This window comes from Perognathus longimembris, chromosome 23, assembly GCF_023159225.1.
Source record: "Perognathus longimembris pacificus isolate PPM17 chromosome 23, ASM2315922v1, whole genome shotgun sequence".
Lineage (NCBI taxonomy): Eukaryota > Metazoa > Chordata > Mammalia > Rodentia > Heteromyidae > Perognathus > Perognathus longimembris.
The window spans coordinates 5645966-5665858 of record NC_063183.1 but is presented as its reverse complement, the minus strand read 5'-3'; the positions used below and the strand labels follow the sequence as shown (position 1 = coordinate 5665858).

The following is a 19893-nucleotide window of genomic DNA, read 5'->3' as shown; positions in this document are numbered from 1 at the left end:
GAAAAAAAAATTGTGTTCTCCTGAGATGTCAGTCAGTCCACCTCCGGCTTTCACATGACTCCCAGCAACTCCGAGCTAGTCCGACCCTCTCGCCTGTCATCCTAGCTACTCAGGAGGCTGAGATCTGAGACAGTGAGTGACCAGGCCCTGAGTTCAAGTCCCAGGATTGGCACAGACATCATGCGGCCATGGGGGTTGTGACCACATGTTAACCACTGTGGGCCAAGGACAGCACGCACAGCACCCACCCTGCTCAGCTCTTGTCAACCCACATAATGAGACACGGAATGTTCAGTGACCCCCATGAGATCTTACAGGACGCAGAAGTGGGCCTTGAACTCAGGCCCTGGGCGCCATCCCTGAGCTTTTTTTGCTCAAGGTTAGAGCTCTACTGCGCCATTTCCAGTTTTCTGGTGGTTCATTGGAGAGAAAAGTCTCACGGACTTTCTTGCTCGGGCTGGCTTCGAACTTCAATCCTCAGATCTCAGCCTCCTGGTTAGTAAGGATTACAGGCGTGAGCCACCAGCACCCAGCGAAATCATTCATTCATTCATTCATTTATTGTGCCAATGTCAGGGCTTGAATTCAGGGCCTCACACTTGAGTTTGGCCTCTTCCGCTCATGGCTGGCACTCTAACCGCTAGCGCGGTGCATCACTCTTAAGGACAGCTAAGGTTGTGTCACTGGTTTATGTATTAACTATTATATAGTGTTTTACATCCTGCTTTTTTTTCCCCTTTATTTATTTATTTATTTTTTGCCAGTCCTGGGGCTTGAGCTCAGGGCCTGAGCACTGTCCCTGGCTTCCTTCTGCTCAAGGCTAGCACTCTGCCACTTGAACCACAGCGCCACTTCTGGCCATTTTCTATATATGTGGTGCTGAGGAATTGAACCCAGGGCTTCACGTACGCGAGGCGAGCACTCTGCCACTAGGCCACGTTCCTAGCCCTCTTTATTTATTTTTATTAATGTGTTGGGATCACGGATGTGAGCTACCATACCTGGCTTGTACATTGGAATGGCGGCTCAATACCTTGGATTACAGTTCAAGGCTAGCAAAAAGTATTGATCCGTCATTTCAATGCACAAGCCAGGTATGGTGGCTCACACTTGTGATCCCAGCTATGCTGGAGGCATAGGTAGGAGGCTCTGAGCCCCTAGCAAAAAACCATGAAACACTCTCCACAAAATAACCTACAGCTTCAGTGGTAGCATTACCTGCTTAGCAAGCATGCGGCCCTGAGTTCAAACATTGGTATAACCAACACTCTAATAAAAAGAAATGAAGGAAAAGTTAGTCACCTGAGACCAGAATGACAGGTGTTAACCACCACACACGGCCAATTGTTATTTAGTCTTTCTGTTTGTCTAAAAGGGGGAAAAAAAGAGGTTGACAATGAAAGGATGTGCCTGCGGCATCTCCCCTGCCAAGCGTCTGGTATGTGCTGTGATGTTTGCTCAATGAGGAGATTGCATCGGGGGTCTTGTGTTTTTGCCCTTAACCAGCCTGGATTGTGATTTTCCTCTCTATCCCTCCCCAGCTAGCTGGGATGACACAAGTGTGCCACCATACACACACACACACACACACACACACACACGTGAGTTTATCAGCCGAGCTGCAGTCTCACTCATTTTTTGTCCAGGCTGGCTTTGAACTGTGATCTTCTCAATCTCCATTTTCCAAGTAGCTGGGATTACAGGAAGAGCACGAGTGCCTTTGCTTGGCTACGATCTCGAATGGTTACAATCACTCACAAGTAGTGGTGGGTTCTTATGGTCTGGTGTGGCTTGCCTGAGCTCATTATATATGCATGATTGACACTTAGGCCCTGTGATGGGGGGGCGGGGCACGGGGGCGGGACAAGGCCCCTCCTCCAGGCCACGCCCAGGAACTCCTCACACCTAAACCAGGAGCCCGCCCCAAGTGCTCATCAGGGGCAAGATGGCGGCATGGGGCCCTTGGAAACCTTCTCCTAAGCCCATCGATTCTGCCAGCACAGGGTCAGAGTTGTCTTCCGGAAGCTTTATTTTATTTATTTATTATTTTGGGGGAAAATAAAAAGTACGGCTGCGGGGATTAGCTGTCACTTGAAGGGAGGGCCTCAGGCCTGATGAGAAATCATCTGATTTTTCTCCTGGCCCGAGGGTCAGCCGTTCTCCCCTGCAAATCCAGTCATTAGTGGCCACTTTTAGGGAATGGCACAATCCTTTGGTGAGAGCACCGCCCAGCCGGGCACCGGGCAGCAGCCCCAGTGGCCTCGTTGTCCCCATTGCCCTCCCTCTGTGGGCTAGGAGCTTTGCCAAACAGTAGACGGTGGCCCTCAACTCTGAGCGGCCTCACCCCAGAGCTCCTGAGTCAGCGGGTCTGGGGGAGCCAAGGGGGGCTGAGAAATCGAAAGACAGCTTCTTAGGGCCTTTGACCTCACTGGTTGGGGTGGCACTGAGGCCACCACCTTGGTCCCTGTAGGAGTTGTTGCTGTAAGAAGACAATAGAGTAGTCCACAACACAGAAATACCTTGTAGCCAGGCAGGGTAGCTCACACCTGTAATTCCTGCTTCTTGGGGAGACAGATGCTGGGGAAAGTCACAGTTCAAGGCCAGGCTTGGCAAAAGTAAAAAAAAAAACACAGTGAGACTTTATCTCAGCCAATTAGCTGGGGCTTGGCGGTACACGTCTGTAATTCCATCTTACGTGGGGGAGAGAGATGTGCAGGAGAATTACCGTTCAGGTTGGCCAAAGCCAACACACGAGACCCTACATGAAAGATAAAGATAGACGGAAGCCCACAGGGCAGGGGCCACGGCTCCAGGAGCAGCGTGCCTGCCCTCATTCTTGTAATTGCCAGAAGTTTCCTGGGCTTGGATGAGCTGGAGCCTTCAGAATAAAGCTGAGGGGATGGGGGTGGGGCAGCACGAATCCCAGACGTGCTGTCATCACACAGCTGGGTGCCCAGAGCCCAGGTTTCTGTAGCTATAACCCAGCACCCCCCACCCAGCACCCCTGACAGAGCGGAGCTGTGCCAGCTAGGCTGGCAGGTGGAAGGGGGCCTGGCCCAGAGTGGCGTGGGCAGGCATGAGCCTGGGGAGTGGGTGTGGAGTGGGGGGGCAGCTGAGTCAGACAGGGGTGGACAGGGCCCCCCAAATTCTGCAGAGGCCCCTGGAGGAGCATCAGCAGCTGGGGTTGGGGAGGAGGCACTTCTGCCTGGTGGGCCTGGGGTCCGTGGAGTCTTTGGGGACCGTGCGTGTGGGAGCCACGGAGGGTGGGGGGGTGTTCACGACGTACAGGCTGCCTGGCACACATGGAATCCACGAGGATGCCCAGGAGATGGGATTATTTTTAGTGAGGGAGAAGTGTTCCGCAACTCTGCACCCTGGGTGGCAGGGATGAGGGGGTGCATTTCAGAGCCGGGGTTCTCTGAATTCTGATGGCTCCACTGGGTACATCATCTTGTGGGAGCCCCTGGGAAGAGCCTGAGGGGGAGGAATGGCTACACGCGGGCAGGGGCAGGCCCGGCAGGTCAGCCATGCCAGAAAAGCACTGCTGCCTTCCTCAAGCTGATTTAGGCGCAGATGAAGAATGCATTGGGCCAGGTCTGTCATTGTAGCTACTCAGGAGGCTGAGATCTGAGGATCACAGTTCAAAGCCAGCCTGGCCAGGAAAGTCCGTGAGACTCTCTTAGCTCCAATGAACCACCCAAAATTTAGAAGTAGAGCTGTGGCGCAAATGGCAGAGCACTAGCCTTGAGCAGGAACATTCAGAGATAGCTTCCAGGCCCTGAGTTCAAGCCCCAGGACCGACACGCACACACACACACACACACACACACACACACACACACACACGGAAAACCGTAGGACTGTGGTTGACCTCCCACCCCTAGCCAGGCAGGGCATGTGTTCTGGAATGCCAGTGGGGAGGGGGCCCCCGTGGAGCTGCCCCTGACACCAGCCCGGCCCGCCGGGGCCTCTCTGCTCTGCCCCGCAGGAGTGCTGTGGCTGTCGGTGGTGTCGGAAGTCCTGTACATCTTGCTGCTGGTGGTCGGCTTCAGCCTCATGTGTCTTGAGCTCTTCCACTCCAGCAACGTCATCGACGGGCTGAAGCTCAATGCCTTCGCCGCTGTCTTCACGGTGCTCTCAGGTAAGGCCCATGGCCGCCGGGGTGACACTGGCGAGGCCCCGGCACTGTGGCTTCTCTTCCTGAGTCTGTGGCGTGGCAGGCGTGGGACAGGGTCCTGGGGCTCCAGCGGGGAACCCTCAGGGGGCAGCAATGCACATGGGGAAAGCGGAGGGGTCAGCGGGAACTCAGGGGTTCTGAAGGTCAGGGCCACCCAGCTTGGGAGAGATGGGGGCATGAGAGACAGGGAACCGGCTACCCAGCAGGTAGAGGGGGCTGGTGGGGGCTTCTGTGGAGCTATAAAGGGGGGGGGGCTGGCCAGATGCTGGTGGCTCACATCTGTAATCCCAGCTACTCAGGAGGCCGAGATCTAAGGATCAGAGTTCGAAGCCAGCCTGGGCAGGAAAGTCCATGAGACTCATCGCCAATGAACTCCCAAAAAAGCCAGTAGTGGAGCTCTGGCTCAAGTGGTAGAGCACCAGCCTTGGGCAAAAAGAAGCTCCAGGACAGTGCTCCGGCCCTAAGATCAAGCTACAGTACCACTACTAATGATACTACTACTACCAATAATAAAATAACAACCGAGAGCCGGTGAACTTGGACGTGGGCCTGGGTGGGGAGCTATGGCATCTTAATTTCTAACTTGCGCATTTCCCCCAGCATACCGACACGCCGTGGCCAGTGTCGGAGGGCTGACGCGGTCACCAGCACATTTCTTCCCACCTGTGACCGCGGGTTACCATCCACACTTTTCCCTGTGACTACTTTCCTCTCTGGTCGTATGAATTTTATTTGATGCGACTGAAAGCATTCCCCGGGTGGCCGGGGGACCCCCTGGCCCAGCACCCCCTTGGGCAGCCATCATCTTAGCAAGAAGGGCCTGAGGTTCTTGAGTGGTACACCCCAGCACCTCCTCTTCTATCCTCCTTTGCTCTTCCTCCATCCAGTGTCAAAGAATCCCCCACTCCCCCAGCAAGCCCCCTTCTATCCACTCACTCCTCATCCAGAAACTAAAGCAACAACATCTGGCAGCCCAAGGCAGCTGGAGGGAATTCCTGCAGCTGTGTGTGTGTGTGTGTGTGTGTGTGTGTGTGTGTGTGTGTGTGTGTGTGTATCAATCGCCTTCCTCCAGGAGCTAATCAAAGTCTGAACCCCTCCAGAAAACCCAGTATTCTTCCCAGCCGGGAAGGGGGGGTGGTGAGGGGGGATAGAGTCACTCTGCTAAAGTAAATAAGATCATCTCCCTAATTCCAGGCAGATAAAAGATGCAGGGCTCAGGGGGGTTCATTTGACTGACCCCAGGTCCCACAACCAGACAGTTGTGGAGGGGACCTTAAGCTGGTTTCAAAGAGCTTTTCATGGGACAGAAAGGGAGGGAGGGATACAGGGAGGGAGGGAACATAGCAGCCAGGCACACATTAGAAAAGAAGCAGCCAGAGGTAGAGAGACCGCTGTGGTGTTTCTGTGTGGAAAAGGCTTTCCGGAGCTCCTGGAGACATGAGGACTGGCATTGGCACCTCGGTGGTGCAGGGGGGAGCAGTCTTTCATTCGGGAAGGGGTGGCTTTGGTGGGGACTGGACACAGGCCAACCCTGGAACCCCGTGAGGGCCGATCAGGCCCTGCCATCTGCTGGGCCAGCTCGGCCCAAGGTCACTGCCTTCTAGGGGAGAGGCGAAGGCAGAGCAGGAGCCCTTGCGCAAACTGGTAATTAGACTTCATTAGTAATTATGGAAATGTCCGAGCAGCTAGCTTTGATTGGTGTGGACAAAGGAGCTCCTTTAGGAGAACTTAAATCCAGTTTCTCTGAGTTGTCTTCCTGCCGGGCCTTGACCTTCGGCTTTGTCCTTGGCCTTCTTGCTCCAGTTTTTAGCAGGGATCCTGTGGTCTAGTTTAATTGGAAGTCAAGCACAGGAGGCTGAGGTCTGAGGATTGTGGTTTGAAGGAAGCCTGGGCAGGGAAGTCCGTGAGACCCTTATCTCCAAATAACCACCAAAACCAGGAAGTGGAGTCCCAGGACCAGCGTGTGCGTGCGCACATACTCACACACACACACATGCGCACGCACGGGCAATAAATGAAATCCCCCATTCTGGCATCTGATCACACCACCTTCCATGGCATTGTTGCTCAGGCCACTTCCAGTGGGGGTGCTGGCAGAAGTCCCCTGGACCCCTCTCAGGAGCATCACACCCTTTGCCCACCCTGCTCCTTGCTAGAAGCTTCCACCTGTCCTTGGATGGTGGCTCCTTGGTTCTCAGTGTTGTTAGTCACTGTCCATCCTAGCTGGGCATCATGGCGCCCTGCTGAGGGTGGGCTGCTCACCTCGCCCCCCCCCGGGCTGAGGGGACCCTCCGGGGTTAAGACTGCAGGGATCTGCACAGAAGACCAAGAGGGGATCGCATATGTTGGAAAGGCAGGAGTGGAGCCGGAGCCCCGGTCCTGGGGACCCCACTGGTGGGACTCGGCGAGAGGCTGTCACACCCTAGCGGCCAGCATCCTCGCCTGAGACACCAGCCACAAGTTTTGGGGGGCCCCATCTGCCCCCAGTTTCAGCTCTCTTTCTCACAGGAAAGCACACTTGCTTCAAATAAAAGACAGAAACCAGGCCCAGTGTCCCAACCAGGAGCCTCCCTGAACTTGGGTGTGTACTCCTGGGGTTCTGTGGCGTGCAGGGGCTCTTCTTGCACCTCCGTGTATAGCTGGGGAAACTGAGACCCAGGGCTAGTAAGTCACCATGGGGGAATACTGTTTGGTTTTTAAAGTAGGTAGCCGGTAAAGGAGGATGCCACGTGGTATTCAGGCAGGAGAGAAAAGTTTATTACCAAACAGCTGGCCAGTGGCAGAGCTGATGCATGGCCGGAGATAAGGGGCGATCCCCACTCCACCCGGCCTTATCTAGGGCAGGGGCAGGGGTGTGTGGCCAGGTGGATTAGGATGTGACCTCAGGGAAGGGGGAGGTAACTGCCTCCAGGTCTGCTGGCTACCCAGGTAACTGGGTGGAGACTTAGCCAGGTGGGGGGCATCTGCATGGAGCCCTTCCAGGGATGGACCTTACAAATACGAATAGTAATCAAGAAACCCCCAAACCTGTGTCCCTCTGCAAAAATAAATAAATAAATAATAAAATAAAATAGCTTTTAATTTTTAAAATATAACTTTATTAAGATGCCATTTGCGTATCGAGGTCTTTTCCTATTTAAAGCCGAATTCCGTGATTTTAATAGGCATCTAATTTTAAAGCGGTTCCATTAGCCCAAAATAAACCTCACCCTCACTAGAAACTACTCTGTATTTTCAACCAACCATAGAAGCCCCAGGAAAACATTAATCTACTTAAATTTAAAAAATATTGCCATTTGTGGGACTTGAACACAGGGCCTCCTTTAGCTCAAGGCTAATGTTCTACCACTTTGAGCCACAGCTCCACTTCTAATTTTTGAGTAATTAATTGGAGATAAGGGTCTCACGGGGACTTTTCTGCCTGGGCTGGCTTCCAGTGGTGATCCTCAGATCTCAGCCCCCTGAGTAGCTAGGATGACAGGCGTGAGCCACCAGTGCCTGGCTTAATCCTTTCTTTTAAACTAGGGCACTCCCAACAGCCAAAACAGCACCCCTGCCCCTCACTCCCTCTCTTGTGCAAGCTGAAGAAATTCAGCCGAATCTGCTTCTCTCCTTCCTGTGTCACCTCTGGGAACACAGTAAGTGGAGAAGAAAAGGGGACCAGACGGAGGAAAAACATACATTTTAGCACCTTGAAATACGACACGGCCATGCCCATTGGTGCAGACATCCATTTGCCCCCTACTGTGTGGCTGAATTTGGCATTTATCCAGGATTTATCTCCATGAGGTAACCAAGCTCTAACTCCTGTGGAGGTTTAGAAATCCATAAAAGCCCCTTTCTGTTTAGCCTAGGATTTGTGGGCAAGTCTGTCATTTCTCATTGGTATTTATCAAATGCCCCATAAAAGCCAAGCTCCCTGCCACAGCTACAAAACATGACCTGGGCAATCCATCCTTCGCAGCCACCTCACTGCCCTCTGTGCACTGTCTCCCAGGCTCTCTGGGAGGCTGGATCTGCAGGACCTGCCTGTCCACCGCCTGTCTGACCACTTCTCCCTTCATGCTGGGGCTCTCACTCCTCAGCATGCAGGCCTCTGCCCAAGTATCACTTCCCTCATGGGTTCTCCTCCCCTCTCTCCCCCATCCCCTTCCACTTCCCTTTCCCTTAACTGCACTTACAAATTTCAAAGCAACATGCGGGGTGGGGGGGGGGGGAGGGAATTTAGTAGGTGCTCAATAAACATTTGTTGAGTGGCTACAGGAGCGTAAGAGAGTCAGATGTCACTTAATGATGAGCTGCGTCTGACAGCTGTGTGGCCGTCTCCCTCAGAGGCCTGGCGTTCACCTGGACCGCGTAGGTCCTCTCTCCACATAGCCCATCAGAAGATGCCATAAATCCCGACTAAAAAGCAACAAAACAAGGAGGAGAGGGTAATGGAGGGGTGAATGTGATCTAAGTGTATTATATATAATATATATGTCTGCACAAAATAGCACAAGGAAACCCCTTTGCACGATGCACACAGCTAATAAGGAGAGAGAGGCGGGGGGGCATGGCCTGCAAGCGGACAGCTATGGCTGCTTACAGCGAGCTGAGTTTAAAAGCAGGGACACCATCTAAAGTGATGAGACAAGTTGGGTAGTGACATGTATAGTAGCAACAACCGTCTCCGGCTTCATGTCACCCGATGTCCTTCCTCTCCGCTTGTCTGTGACCCATGTTGCCTTAGGATTATGCACACCAGCGTCACTACAAACACACAAGGGACAGGCTCTGCTGAGACATGACAGGTTTCAACATGTTGGCGACGGGAGTTTTGTAGCTCTGTTAAAAAAATCTTGTGAGATCAAGGAGCCGGGCACTGTTGGCACACACCTGTAACCCTGGCTACTCAGGAGATCTGAGGATCAAGGTTTTGAAGCCAGTTAAGGTCTACCCGTTGCGTATCTCCAATTAACCAGCAAAAAAAGCCAGAAGTGGCACCAGTAGTAGAGCACTAGCTTTGAGTGGGAAAAAAAAAAAAAGCTAAGTAAACAGCACCTCGACCTGGAGTTCAAGCCCCAGTACCAGCTGGAAAAGACACAAAGCTTGAGATCACTGATATTATGTGGTCAGTGCTGATCAGGCCGGGGCTTAATCGGCTTGCTCTTTGCCACATCTGACTTCCTGAGCTGAGTCTTCTCAGGGGCTGAAATACAAATAAATGCCTTCTGCGGTCTGCAAGGAAACCAAGCTTCCCCTGACCTACATTGGCTTCACAGGGCAGCTCCAAAGTCTGAGATCAAGGCATTGACGGATTTGGCATTTGCGGAGGGCTTCCCTGCCTGTAGATTGCAATTTCCACCTGAAACTTACATTTATTGTTTTACTTTTTGGGTGCTGGTACTGGGGCTTCAGCTCACAGCCTGGGTGCTCTCCCTTAACTTTTCCACTCAAAGCTGGCCTACTCAAGCAACAGTTCCACTTTCCAGCTTTTTGGTAGTCCACTGGAGATAAATCCCAAGGACTTTCCTGCCTCGGGGCTGGCTGCAAACTTCCATCCTCAGATCCCAACTTCCTGAGTACCTGGGATGACAGGAGTGAGCCACCAGTGCCTGCCTCTTTCTAAACTGCATCTTTAAGGGGTGGAAGGGTTTCTTCTGAAGAGAGCCCCTGTCCATGTGACCTAGCCACACCCCAGAGTCTCTTCTTATGTCCCCACACTGTTTGCTCTGGGCATCAGATGATTCCGGAGCACGGAGGGGAGATGCGAGTATTCAGACTGCAGCAGTTGCCAAGGGGAAATGGGGACCCAGTGTTGCCAGGGTTTCTGATTTTTTTTTTTTAACAAAAGGAGCCCAAACTCCCATATTTTAATGGAAATCCTCCAGATCCTTAAACGTTGGCTCCAAAAAAGAAGAGAAAAAAAATCCATCCGTGTTTATGACTCTTGCCAACATCTGCAGGTTGAATTGAGCCCCCTAGGCTGCCAGTTTTCGATCGAGGCTGTATAGACGTCTCTTTCAGCGTTTGTAATCATTGATTTTACTTCAGTGTATGCCGTTCTCCTCATTAGCCCCGGGGGGAGGAGGGTGGCCATGCTGAATTCCCAGCGGCAGCCCCTACCTCATCCCTTCATGTAGAGGCTGCCTTGTGTTTGTGAGATGAACAAGGGGGTGTTAGGAGCCCACCAGTGGCCCCCATGGCAGGGGGCGGGGGTGGAGAGTGTCTTCCCTTCTAGAAGGAAAAGAGGCAGGCTGCAGGCCAGGCAGTGTCCTGTCACTGGCCCCTGGAGGTTGGTCATTCACGATTTACATTCCAGCACACACTTTGCACGCTCCTAGAAGCCAGGGCCGGGGGATGCGCAGGCCTTCCATACAAATGAGCCTGGCCTCAGGCGCAGGGCCAGCTAGAAATTGGCCTTTAGGGGGCTCATAGAAGAAGTAAGAATTTTAATAAGTTTAATAGAAATTGGAAGTAAAATCCAATCAGATCCCATTGTTGGGACTGCTGGTGTCTGACAGCCCTGACTCTGAGTGGGTATAGCAAAGAATTCTGGGAGCTCAGGAGCCTGGTTTCTGGGGGGTGGGGGTGGGGAGGGGCTGGGAGTGGCCTGGAGATCCAGGGGGAAGCCTGGAGTCCAGGGGCGTGGCCACAGAGTGGCAGCCCTGGAGGGGCGTGGCCACGGAGCATCATTCCCGAGGGGCGTGGCCACGAAGCGTGGCTGGACGCTTGCACAGAGGCCTGAGGGCTCACACCCTACTGTCCCCAAGCCTTGTGTCAGGAACCATATTCACCTCAGGGTCTCGAGCCCAGGAGACCCAGTGGGCCCCTCTGTGAATGTTGTCAGGTGAATGGATGACAGGCCTGAGAGTTGTCGGCTGTGTGCCAGGGCCCGGCTCTTCCTGAGGGCCAGAGCACAGCCTGTAGGGAAGGACCTGCCTGTGGAGGGCTGGCTCCTCCACGGTTTGGAGGCTCGGAGCCTCCCTGAGAGGCCTCACAAGGGCAGTGGCCTTCATCCGGCAATGTCAAAACCGTTCAGTGTCAAAACCTTCTCACTCCTGGTTTGAGTCATCTCGTGATCCAAGGGGCTGAGACTTGGTTAGCTCAGAGCAGGATTTCTCTAAAGGTCACGGTGCAATTTCATGTCTCCACACGTTTCTTCCTGTGGATAGGCAGAGAGGATGGACAGCTGCCCTGGAGAAGATTAAGTTCAATTGATGGCCTTGGATTTCAAGGATATTGCTGACATCCTCGGGGAAGTGGCTGTCTTGGGAGACAGACATTGGAGGGCTGAGTTGCCTGTCACAGGTTTCTGTGACCCCCACCTTTCCCTATTCTCCACCCGCACTTCCCTACACTGGGGCTTGAACTCTGAGCCTGGGTGCTGTCCCTTAACGTTTTTGCTCAAGGTCAATCGATGCTTTATCACTTGAATCACAGCTCTGCTTGCAGCTTTTTGGTGGTTAATTAGAGATAAAGAGTCTAATGGACCTTCTTGCCTGGGCTGGCTTTGAATTTAAATCTTCAGATCTCAGCTTCCTGAGGATTACAGGTGTGAGCCACTGGGCCCCAGACCATGTAGTTAGAGATTGTGTGTGTATGCACGTGTGTTTGTTTATGTGTGTGTGTGTGTGTGTGTGTGTGTGTGTGTGTGTGTGTATGCCAGTCCTGGGGCTTAAACTTAAGGCTGTTCCTGAGCTGTTTGGCTCAAGGCTATTGCTCTAATGCTTGAGTTCCAACCTCACTTCTGGCTTTTTGGTGGTTAATTGGAAATAAGAGCCTCATGGACTTTCCTGCCTAGACTGGCTTCCAACGGCAATCCTCGGATCTCAGCCATCTGAGTAGCTAAGATTACAGGCGTGAGCTGCAGGCTTGACCTACAGGCTTTGAGAATTTTCACACACACACACACACACACACACACACCACTGAGAAACTGGTATAGAGTCACAAAGAGTTTACCTGAGTGACTGAGTACTCATAAAATACAATAAGATTAGATAGTAAGTACATATAGAATTATATAACCCCCGATTCCTAAATAAACACCTGGAGAAGAACACATGTTTCTTTCAAGCACGTGCATGTGGAATGGAAGCCAGCTGTGTGCCAAGTGTGTATGTGTGTGCACACATGTATGTGTGCGCGCTCACACACAGGTAGGAGTGGGAAGGGAAGCTCTTCAGCAGGCTGGGGCTTGGGGCTGGAGGAGGCCCGTCGCAGGCAGGGTGTGAATACGGCCTGGGCTGGGTCATGAGTGTGGCTCCCTCGGCTGATCCAGGACAGCACCCAGCCCCTGCCCCAGCCCCACCAGCCATGGGACCTGCCCTGCCCTGCCCCAGCCCCACCAGCCATGGGACCTGCCCTGCCCTGCCCCAGTCCCACCAGCCATGGGACCTGCCCTGCCCTGCCCCAGTCCCACCAGCCATGGGACCTGCCCTGGCTATCACTCCCACCCACTCGTGCAGGTGGGTGCCACCAGGTGCTCTTCAGAGTCAGGCTCTCCTGGCTGTGTCTGGAGAAGGGTCTGTTTCAAGCTTGTATGGCGGTTGACAGCCTTTGCTTCCCTGAGGCATCAGTTTCTTGCTGGTTATTGGCTGGAGATCACCCTCACTTCCACATGTGGATCCTTACCTTGTGTCCCCCAGAATGGCCATCCTAGGGTCAGACAGCCTGTTTGGAGGAGAGGGAGTCACCAGTCACGTAACACAGTTGTGTCCTTCCCGTCCCCTCTGACATGTCCTACTGACCTACTGACCCAGGGCATTGAGGACATTTGTGCCAGCCTTGGAATCTGCCCGCTCTAGCAAGGGTGGTAGATGGGGCTTGCGACTAGAAAGCTGCCTGGGATGTGACCCATTTATTGTGGTTGGGACATTTTTGAGTCAGCTGAGATCCCTATGTCGTGGTGGATGAATGGATGGGTGGATGGGCAGGTAGGAGGATGGATAGTGGATAAATGGTGGGTGGACAGTGGATGGATAGATGGATTGATGGGTGGGTGAGTAGATAGTAGATGGATGGATGATATATGAATGTTGGGTGGATGGGCGGGTGGGTAGGTGGATGGATGGATGGCAGATGGATAGATGGATTGATGGGTGGGTGAGTAGATAGTGGATGGATGGATGGATGATATATGGATGTTGGGTGGATGGGTGGGTGGGTGGGTGGATGGGTGGGTGGCAGATGGAAGGTAGATGAATGGGTGGACGGTTGAATGAATGGGTGGGTAGATGGATGACAGGTGCATGGTGGGTGGACAAACAGGACTCTACTCCTAGCCTTGGCTGCTGGTCCCTTGCCCTCCCCTGGGCTGCCACCAGTCTGTGAGGCCGTGAGTGCAGTGGCAGGGGGAAGCTTGCAGTGTTCCTGTGTCAGGCAGTGTTAGGGGGAGGCGTGCTGTGTTGGGATTGGGATGTCAGTCCTTCCTCACTGTCAGCGCCCTGCCCTCCCCTTGTGCCGGGACGGCTTGTGGTAGTGCCAGCCGCCGCTCTAGGTCCCCTCAGCTCCAGCCTCCACTGGCGCATGAGGGCGGGAGCGAGCCTAGCAGGCCCTGGCCAGAAGGCCCTGCCTGGGCTTGGCCCTGTCTCTGCGCCTTGCCCCACCCTTGCTGACCAGCCCAGCTCTTAGCGAGGGCCACCATGGAGTGGTGCGTGAGCAGCAGGCCCAGGCGCTGTCCGGGAGCCCTGGTGGCCTGGGGTGGACAGGGCACAGCACCCTCTTCTAGAGCCATCGACGGTCAAGACTCTGCCAGTGGCTCATGTGCCCTTCTGAAGTTGAAACTGAAGAGGAAGCAGGAAGAGATGGTGGATTCTACCTCGGGGCTCTTTGGGGGGTGTCTCTGCTCATGTCTACAGTGCTCAGTCTGTTCTCCCCGAGGGTCCCTCTTTTCCCCTCCCTGCGTCTCCCTATCCCCTGCTTTGCCCCCCTTTGCTGCCGAGGGGGAAGGGAGGTAGGCTTGCTAGATTGGATATTCTCCCAACCATTTTTTTCCCTCCAGCACCTGGGGTAGAGGCTTTTGAAATCCTCAGAGCCACAATTTGCCTCTTCCTTTTTCATGTCTCCTGCAGCTGTGCCCAGAAGGCTTATGGGTGTTGGCTATCTGGTTACCCAGTGAGGAAGGTACTGGGGTAACTGAGAAGGCAAGGGGGTGAGGTGGGACCCTTTGGGTTCATCCAGAGCCCCCTACCCCCCCCCCCACACCTGTGGGGGTGTTGAGCTCTTTCATCGCTCGCGGCTAGGTGGGGGGCGCTGAGGAAATCCATTACTGGCAATCGCAAGGCTTCCTAAATGCCTCCTCAGCTTTGGGCCACGGCACATTTAGAAGGCAGGATGGAGATGAGAGCGACACTAATGACTCAAGTGGTCTGAAAAGAGACCTTTGGAGAAAGGGCAGAGAGATCGGAACATCCCGCTAGGGGAGACGAGGTGGAGGAGGAGCATCCCCTACCCGCCCCACCCCCAGCCCCGTAATTGCTTTGCTCCCCAAAGGCTCCTTGTAAGCAGATGCCTGCCCTCGTCCTCAGAGGGCCCAGTGAGAAATTAGCTTAAATTGGCGCTGGAAAGATTGAGGTTATGTGTAAGGAGGAACTTTTGAAAAAGTCTAAAATATGCTACCAGGAGAGGCTGGCTGCGGGTTCTCTGGAGAGGCTGGCTAAAAATAGCTCCTTCTTTAAAAATAGGTCTGGTGGCTTTAAAACACAGAGTACCATTGGCTCAGCAGCGTGGGGAGGGGGTGAGTACAGACCGTCCTGGCCCTGTACCCCACTGCCCCCCCTCAGCTGCCCTAGCCCCCAGCCCCGGCCAAGGGGTGCAAGCAGCAGTCAGCTTTGCTTTCTGCCGGGACCCACATCTGGAGGTCTTCAACAGGAGATGTATTCTCCCATTTGCCTCTGGCTGACCCGCGACATGACATGGCAGCCTGGAGCTTGGCGAGGTGTTCTTTCTGAGAGAGGTGGTTTCCGGGCTCTCCTCACTCTTTCCCAGTTGTCCCAGCTCCTCTCCATTCTCCAGTTCCTAGGGTGTTTTCTGGGGTTGATTGTCTGTGTGGGTTCTGGCCCAGGACCACCCCCGCCACCTGTGCAGCCCTCCGTCACCGGCTTCTCGGCAACCCTGGCCCAGCCACTTCCTCTTTGGCTAGGTGGACAGTCAGTGCCCGGCTCCGACTCCCCAACTAATCCTCCAATCCATCGCCTGGAGTTTGCCTAGCGCAAACAATGTCCTAGGCGACGCTCCCTCTGAAAACAGAGCGCATGGCGGACGATGGTGCCACTCCCGCCCAACACCCTCGGGATCAAGCCCCAACCCCAGAGCTGGCACAGGACTTTCCAGGGAGTGTCCTTGTCTACCCTCGCTGTGTCCTTCCCTTCCCATGAGCCCCACCCCGGTTCCTGGCCCATCCATGCTGTGCCTCTGCACAGACCAAGCCCCTGTCTGCCATGCCTTCCTCCCTCTGTCCCCCCTCCGCCCCCCGTCTCCACATCACTCAGCTAGGATCTCTCCTGTCCATCTTCCAGTAGCTCCTTCTGCCCGTCCCCTCCACAGCCCTGCATTTGCCCCATGAATTGCCCTGGCAACTTAGAGGCAAGCCAGTTGGTGGCTGTTCCTCTCCTGTCCTGCAAGGGAGGTCAGACAGTGGGTGCCCAGGCAGATGGGCCTCTTGGAGGAGCCCCGGGGCCCCCAGCTTGTTAGCTCACTCCCAGTCACCGTGGCAGGAAGGTGGCCTTGTGTCTTAGCCATATGAAGAATGACCAACTGTGGCCGCTCCCTCTGCCTGGCCCCGCCCCAGCTGACCAGTGAGGGTAGGCAGAGCCAGCACGTGACCCAAGATGGTTCCCTGGCAGTGAGCATGCCTGATGCCTGGCTGGGAGAACCAGGGGGGCTGAAGTGAGTCCCCCTCCCCCCCCAGCAGTGGTCGGAGAAGTGGATGTTAGGGATGGGGATGTAGGGGGATCGAGCCTGCATCATTCTGAATAAGAGCAACAGAGGTGGAGACAGATCCATGTAGCGATCCATAAGTCCCCCATCAGCCATGCTAGACCGAGCTCACATGCCTCACGTGGAGAGGAGCAAAAGGAATCAGTGCATTGGGAATGCGCAGGTCACTCCACCTGCAGATCGAACGACGACTGGGTCATTCCTAAATGCTCTCACTGAGTGATTAGGTTGGTTCAGTCAATAGATGATTTGGGTGGCTTGGTCAATCATTTCTCCATGACCCACCATGTGATATGCACCAGGCAGCCAAGGAAGAAAGAGAACTTCCTTTCCCACACATGAAGGAGGGAGAGGAGGAGGAAGGAAAGAAGGAAGGAAGGAAGGAAGGAAGGAAGGAAGGAAGGAAGGAAGGAAGGAAGGAAGGCTCAGTGTAGGACTAGCTTGGTAACAGTGGCAGTAGGGGAGTGGCCCTAGTGCATATACCTTGGCAGCCATACTGCCACTTCCCATGCCCCACGTTCACAGACCTCTGTATCTCTCATTTTTGATGACACACAAGAAATGTTGGCATTTGGCCCAGAGTCCAACATGTAGCAGAATATTAACTGTAGACACGAATATGCTCCAAGTGTTCTCTGTAATAACTTAGACATCATCTGCATGCACGTGCGCGCACACACACACACACACGCACATGCCAGTGCTGGGGCTTTGCATCTTTGCTTGGCTTTTTCACTTACGTGCAGCTGGTGCTCTACCAGTTGGCGCCTCCAGTCTGGCTTTTTGCTGGTTAATTGGAGGTGGAGCCACACAGACTTCTCTCCCCCTGGGCTGGCCTTGAACCTCAAGCCTCCTCTCTCAGCCTCCAGAGCAGCTAGGATTACGAGTGCCTGGCAGCATAGTTGATCACCCATCTGATTTTAAGTTAATGCGATGTCACACCATGAACAGAGCAGAGAGCTCACACAACACGTCGGTCCTACCAGGAGGGCGGAGTCCTGGAGCCTGCCCTCAATGTGCCCCTCTGTGTGGCGTCTCTGGAGGGGAGAGGTGCCCTCAGAGGGGTCTCCAGGGCTGACTGACCTCCCCCCGCCCCCCGCCCTCAGTGATGGAGCAGAAAGTGACTTGAGGTGCCCTGGGGGGCTGGTCCCAGCCACCTCCCACAGCCCGTACCCTGCGCCCCTGTGCCTCTGCTTAGTGTAGAGGACTGAAGGGATTCAGCTTGGCTGTAAGCCAGGTGCCGGTAGCACACGCCTGTCATCCTAGCTACCCAGGAGGCTGAGATCTGAGGATTGAAGTTCAAGACCAGTCAGGACACAAAGGTCCATGAGACTCTTATCATTCTGAAATAAGGTGAAAGTGGAGCTGTGGCTCCAGTGGTATAGTGCCAGCCTTGAGAAAAAAAAAAAAATCCATGCAAGAGGAAGAAGCCCTGAGTTCAAAGCTAGTATTGGCACACACACACACACACACACACACACACACACACACACACACACACAGCACTTGGCTTTCACTCACACTCGCTTTTGGCCAAGCGTGAAACTTACTGTCCATCTTGTACCTTCAACTCCCTCCTTGAGCCTCTGCTCTCTCTTACCACCACCTCTTTCTCTGCTGCTCCAGGGCTTCTAGAACCTTCCCTGCCTTTCCTGTCCTCATTTTATTGTAGCTAAGCATCCATCTCCACCACACTGCTGAGATAGAGCCTGTCAAGGTCATGATGACCTCTGTATTTTACAGTCACTTCCTTGTTACCCTCTTGGGCTTAATGGTGACTCTTCCTTCTTTTATTTGTTTGTTGTTGGTGGTGGTGGTGGTGGTGATGATGGGGCTTGAACTCAGGGCCTGAGCACTGTCCTTGAGCTTCTTTTGCTCAAGGCCAGCGCTCTACCACTTGAGCCATGGCGCCACTTCCGGGTTTCTGGTGGTTTAATTGGAGTCTCACAGTCTTTCCTGCCTGGGCTGGCTTTGAGCTGTGATCCTCAGATCTCAGCCTCCTGAGTAGCTAGGATGACGGATGTGAGCGGCCAGTGACCCAGTCCTCTCTTCCTTCTCGAATCCATCCTCCCCCTGGCTCCGGCCCCTCACGGCTTCTCCAGCCACTCCCCGGCTCCCCGCAGCAGGTTCAGGCTCCTGGCCTTCCCAGGCCCCTCTGGCCTTTCCTCTCCTCCGGGCCAGCAGGGCTGGTGATCACCATTGCAGAGTGGCTCCTGCACCCCAGTTCTTCCTTCCATGGCTGCCGTCTGGCCCCCTCTACGCATACACAACATGAGCCTCCTGAGCTACTAGGTCTCCCTCCTCCGCCCCTCCTCCCCCGTGCCCTGTGCCCCTGTGGCACCGTCTACCGCCCAGCTGCTCGCCACACGCCGTCCTCGCTGTCCTCTGTCCTCAGAGGCGGCTGCCACGTGCCTGAAAGCCGGTAATTTATAAAGAATAGAGGTTGATTTGGGTTTGGAGACTGAGAGACACCGTGCCCAGCATCTGCTCGGCAGCGGCTGGGATGCAGCCTGGTGGAGGCCAGCCAGCCGAGTCCCCCCAGCCGAGCCCCCCCAGCTCAGGGCTCTGTGCCTTTTCCTTAGAAGCCATGGATGCCATTCTGGGGCCCCACCCTCGTGGCTCCATCTAACCCAAGTACCTCCCCAAGGCCCCGTCTCAGGGATAGGGGCCACCCCACAGGACTCAGCCTTCAGTGCTTGTCCTCAGAGCAGCCTGCAGCCCCACAGCCCGGCCCTGGCTCTGTACTCTCAGCTGGAGCCTCCCCCCTCCCCCATGGACCACACAACTCCACACACACAGACAGCCATGGCTAGGAATGTGGCTTAGTGGTAGAGTACTTGCCTAGCATGCATGAAACCCTGGGTTCGATTTCTCGGTACCACATACACAGAAAAAGCCAGAAGTGGCGCTGTGACTCAAGTGGCAGAGTGCTAGCCTTGAGCACAAAGAAGCTCAGGGACAGTGCTCAGGCCCTGAGTTCAAGCCCCAGGACTGGCAACAACAACAGCAACAACAAACTAGACAGCCAGCAGGGCTTCATGCCTGTCACCCTACCTACTCCCAGAGGCTGAGATCTAGAGGATCACAGTTCAAAGTGAGCCCAGGCAGAGAAATCCTTGAAACTCCATCTCCAAAGAAACCAAGAAAACAAGGCTGGAGGCGTGGCTCAAGCAGTAGAGTATCAGCCAGGCAAGCAAGCGAGCTGAGCGCAGGCTCTGACGCCCTGAGTTTAAACTCCAGCAATGCAAAAATAAAAGGAAATAACACTTAAATCAGGAGCTGGGGGTGCTGCTCATGGTGAGTGCTTGCTTAGCAGGCTCGAGGCCTTGGGTTCCACCCCCAGCACCTCAAACAGCAATAATAAAATGTAAATAAACCCACATTATACATCAACCCCCGGCTGGCTCCCACTAGCCCCTTGGATTACACTTTTGAAATAGGTGACCCAGGGCCCAAAAATTTTTGCCACACCTCCAGCTCCTTTTTGCCTTGGTTATTGTGGGGGTAGGGGTGGGCTTGAACTCAGGGCATGGATGCTGAGCCTGAGCTTTTCCCCCCGCTCAAAGCTGGTGCTCTACCCCTTAGCTACAGCTCTTCTTCCGGCGTTTCTGCTGACTAAGTGGAGTGATAAGAGTCCTGCCTGGGCTGGCTTCAAACCTTGGTCCTCAGATCTCAGCCTCCTGAGTACCGAGGATGACAGGCGTGAGCCACTGCTGTCCTGCTGGGCATTGGTTATTTTCAAGGTGGGCTCTCGCCTTACGCCAGAGAAGGTCTGGGCTGCAGTCTTCTTG

At 54.3% G+C, this 19893-nt stretch overlaps 1 protein-coding gene across 3 annotated transcripts in view; it reads left to right on the top strand.

Annotated features, from left to right (window-relative positions):
* Window positions 1–19893, top strand: part of Gsg1l (GSG1 like) — an 89834-nt gene that overhangs the window by 53960 nt on the left and 15981 nt on the right. For 2 of the 3 annotated variants that reach the window (XM_048332703.1, XM_048332701.1), the window contains exon 3: window positions 3989–4141. The exons of the other annotated variant lie outside the window; for it this stretch is intronic. In XM_048332703.1, the coding sequence (XP_048188660.1) occupies window positions 3989–4141 (153 nt within the window). The remainder of the gene's footprint in view (window positions 1–3988; window positions 4142–19893) is intronic. 3 annotated transcript variants of the gene reach the window in all.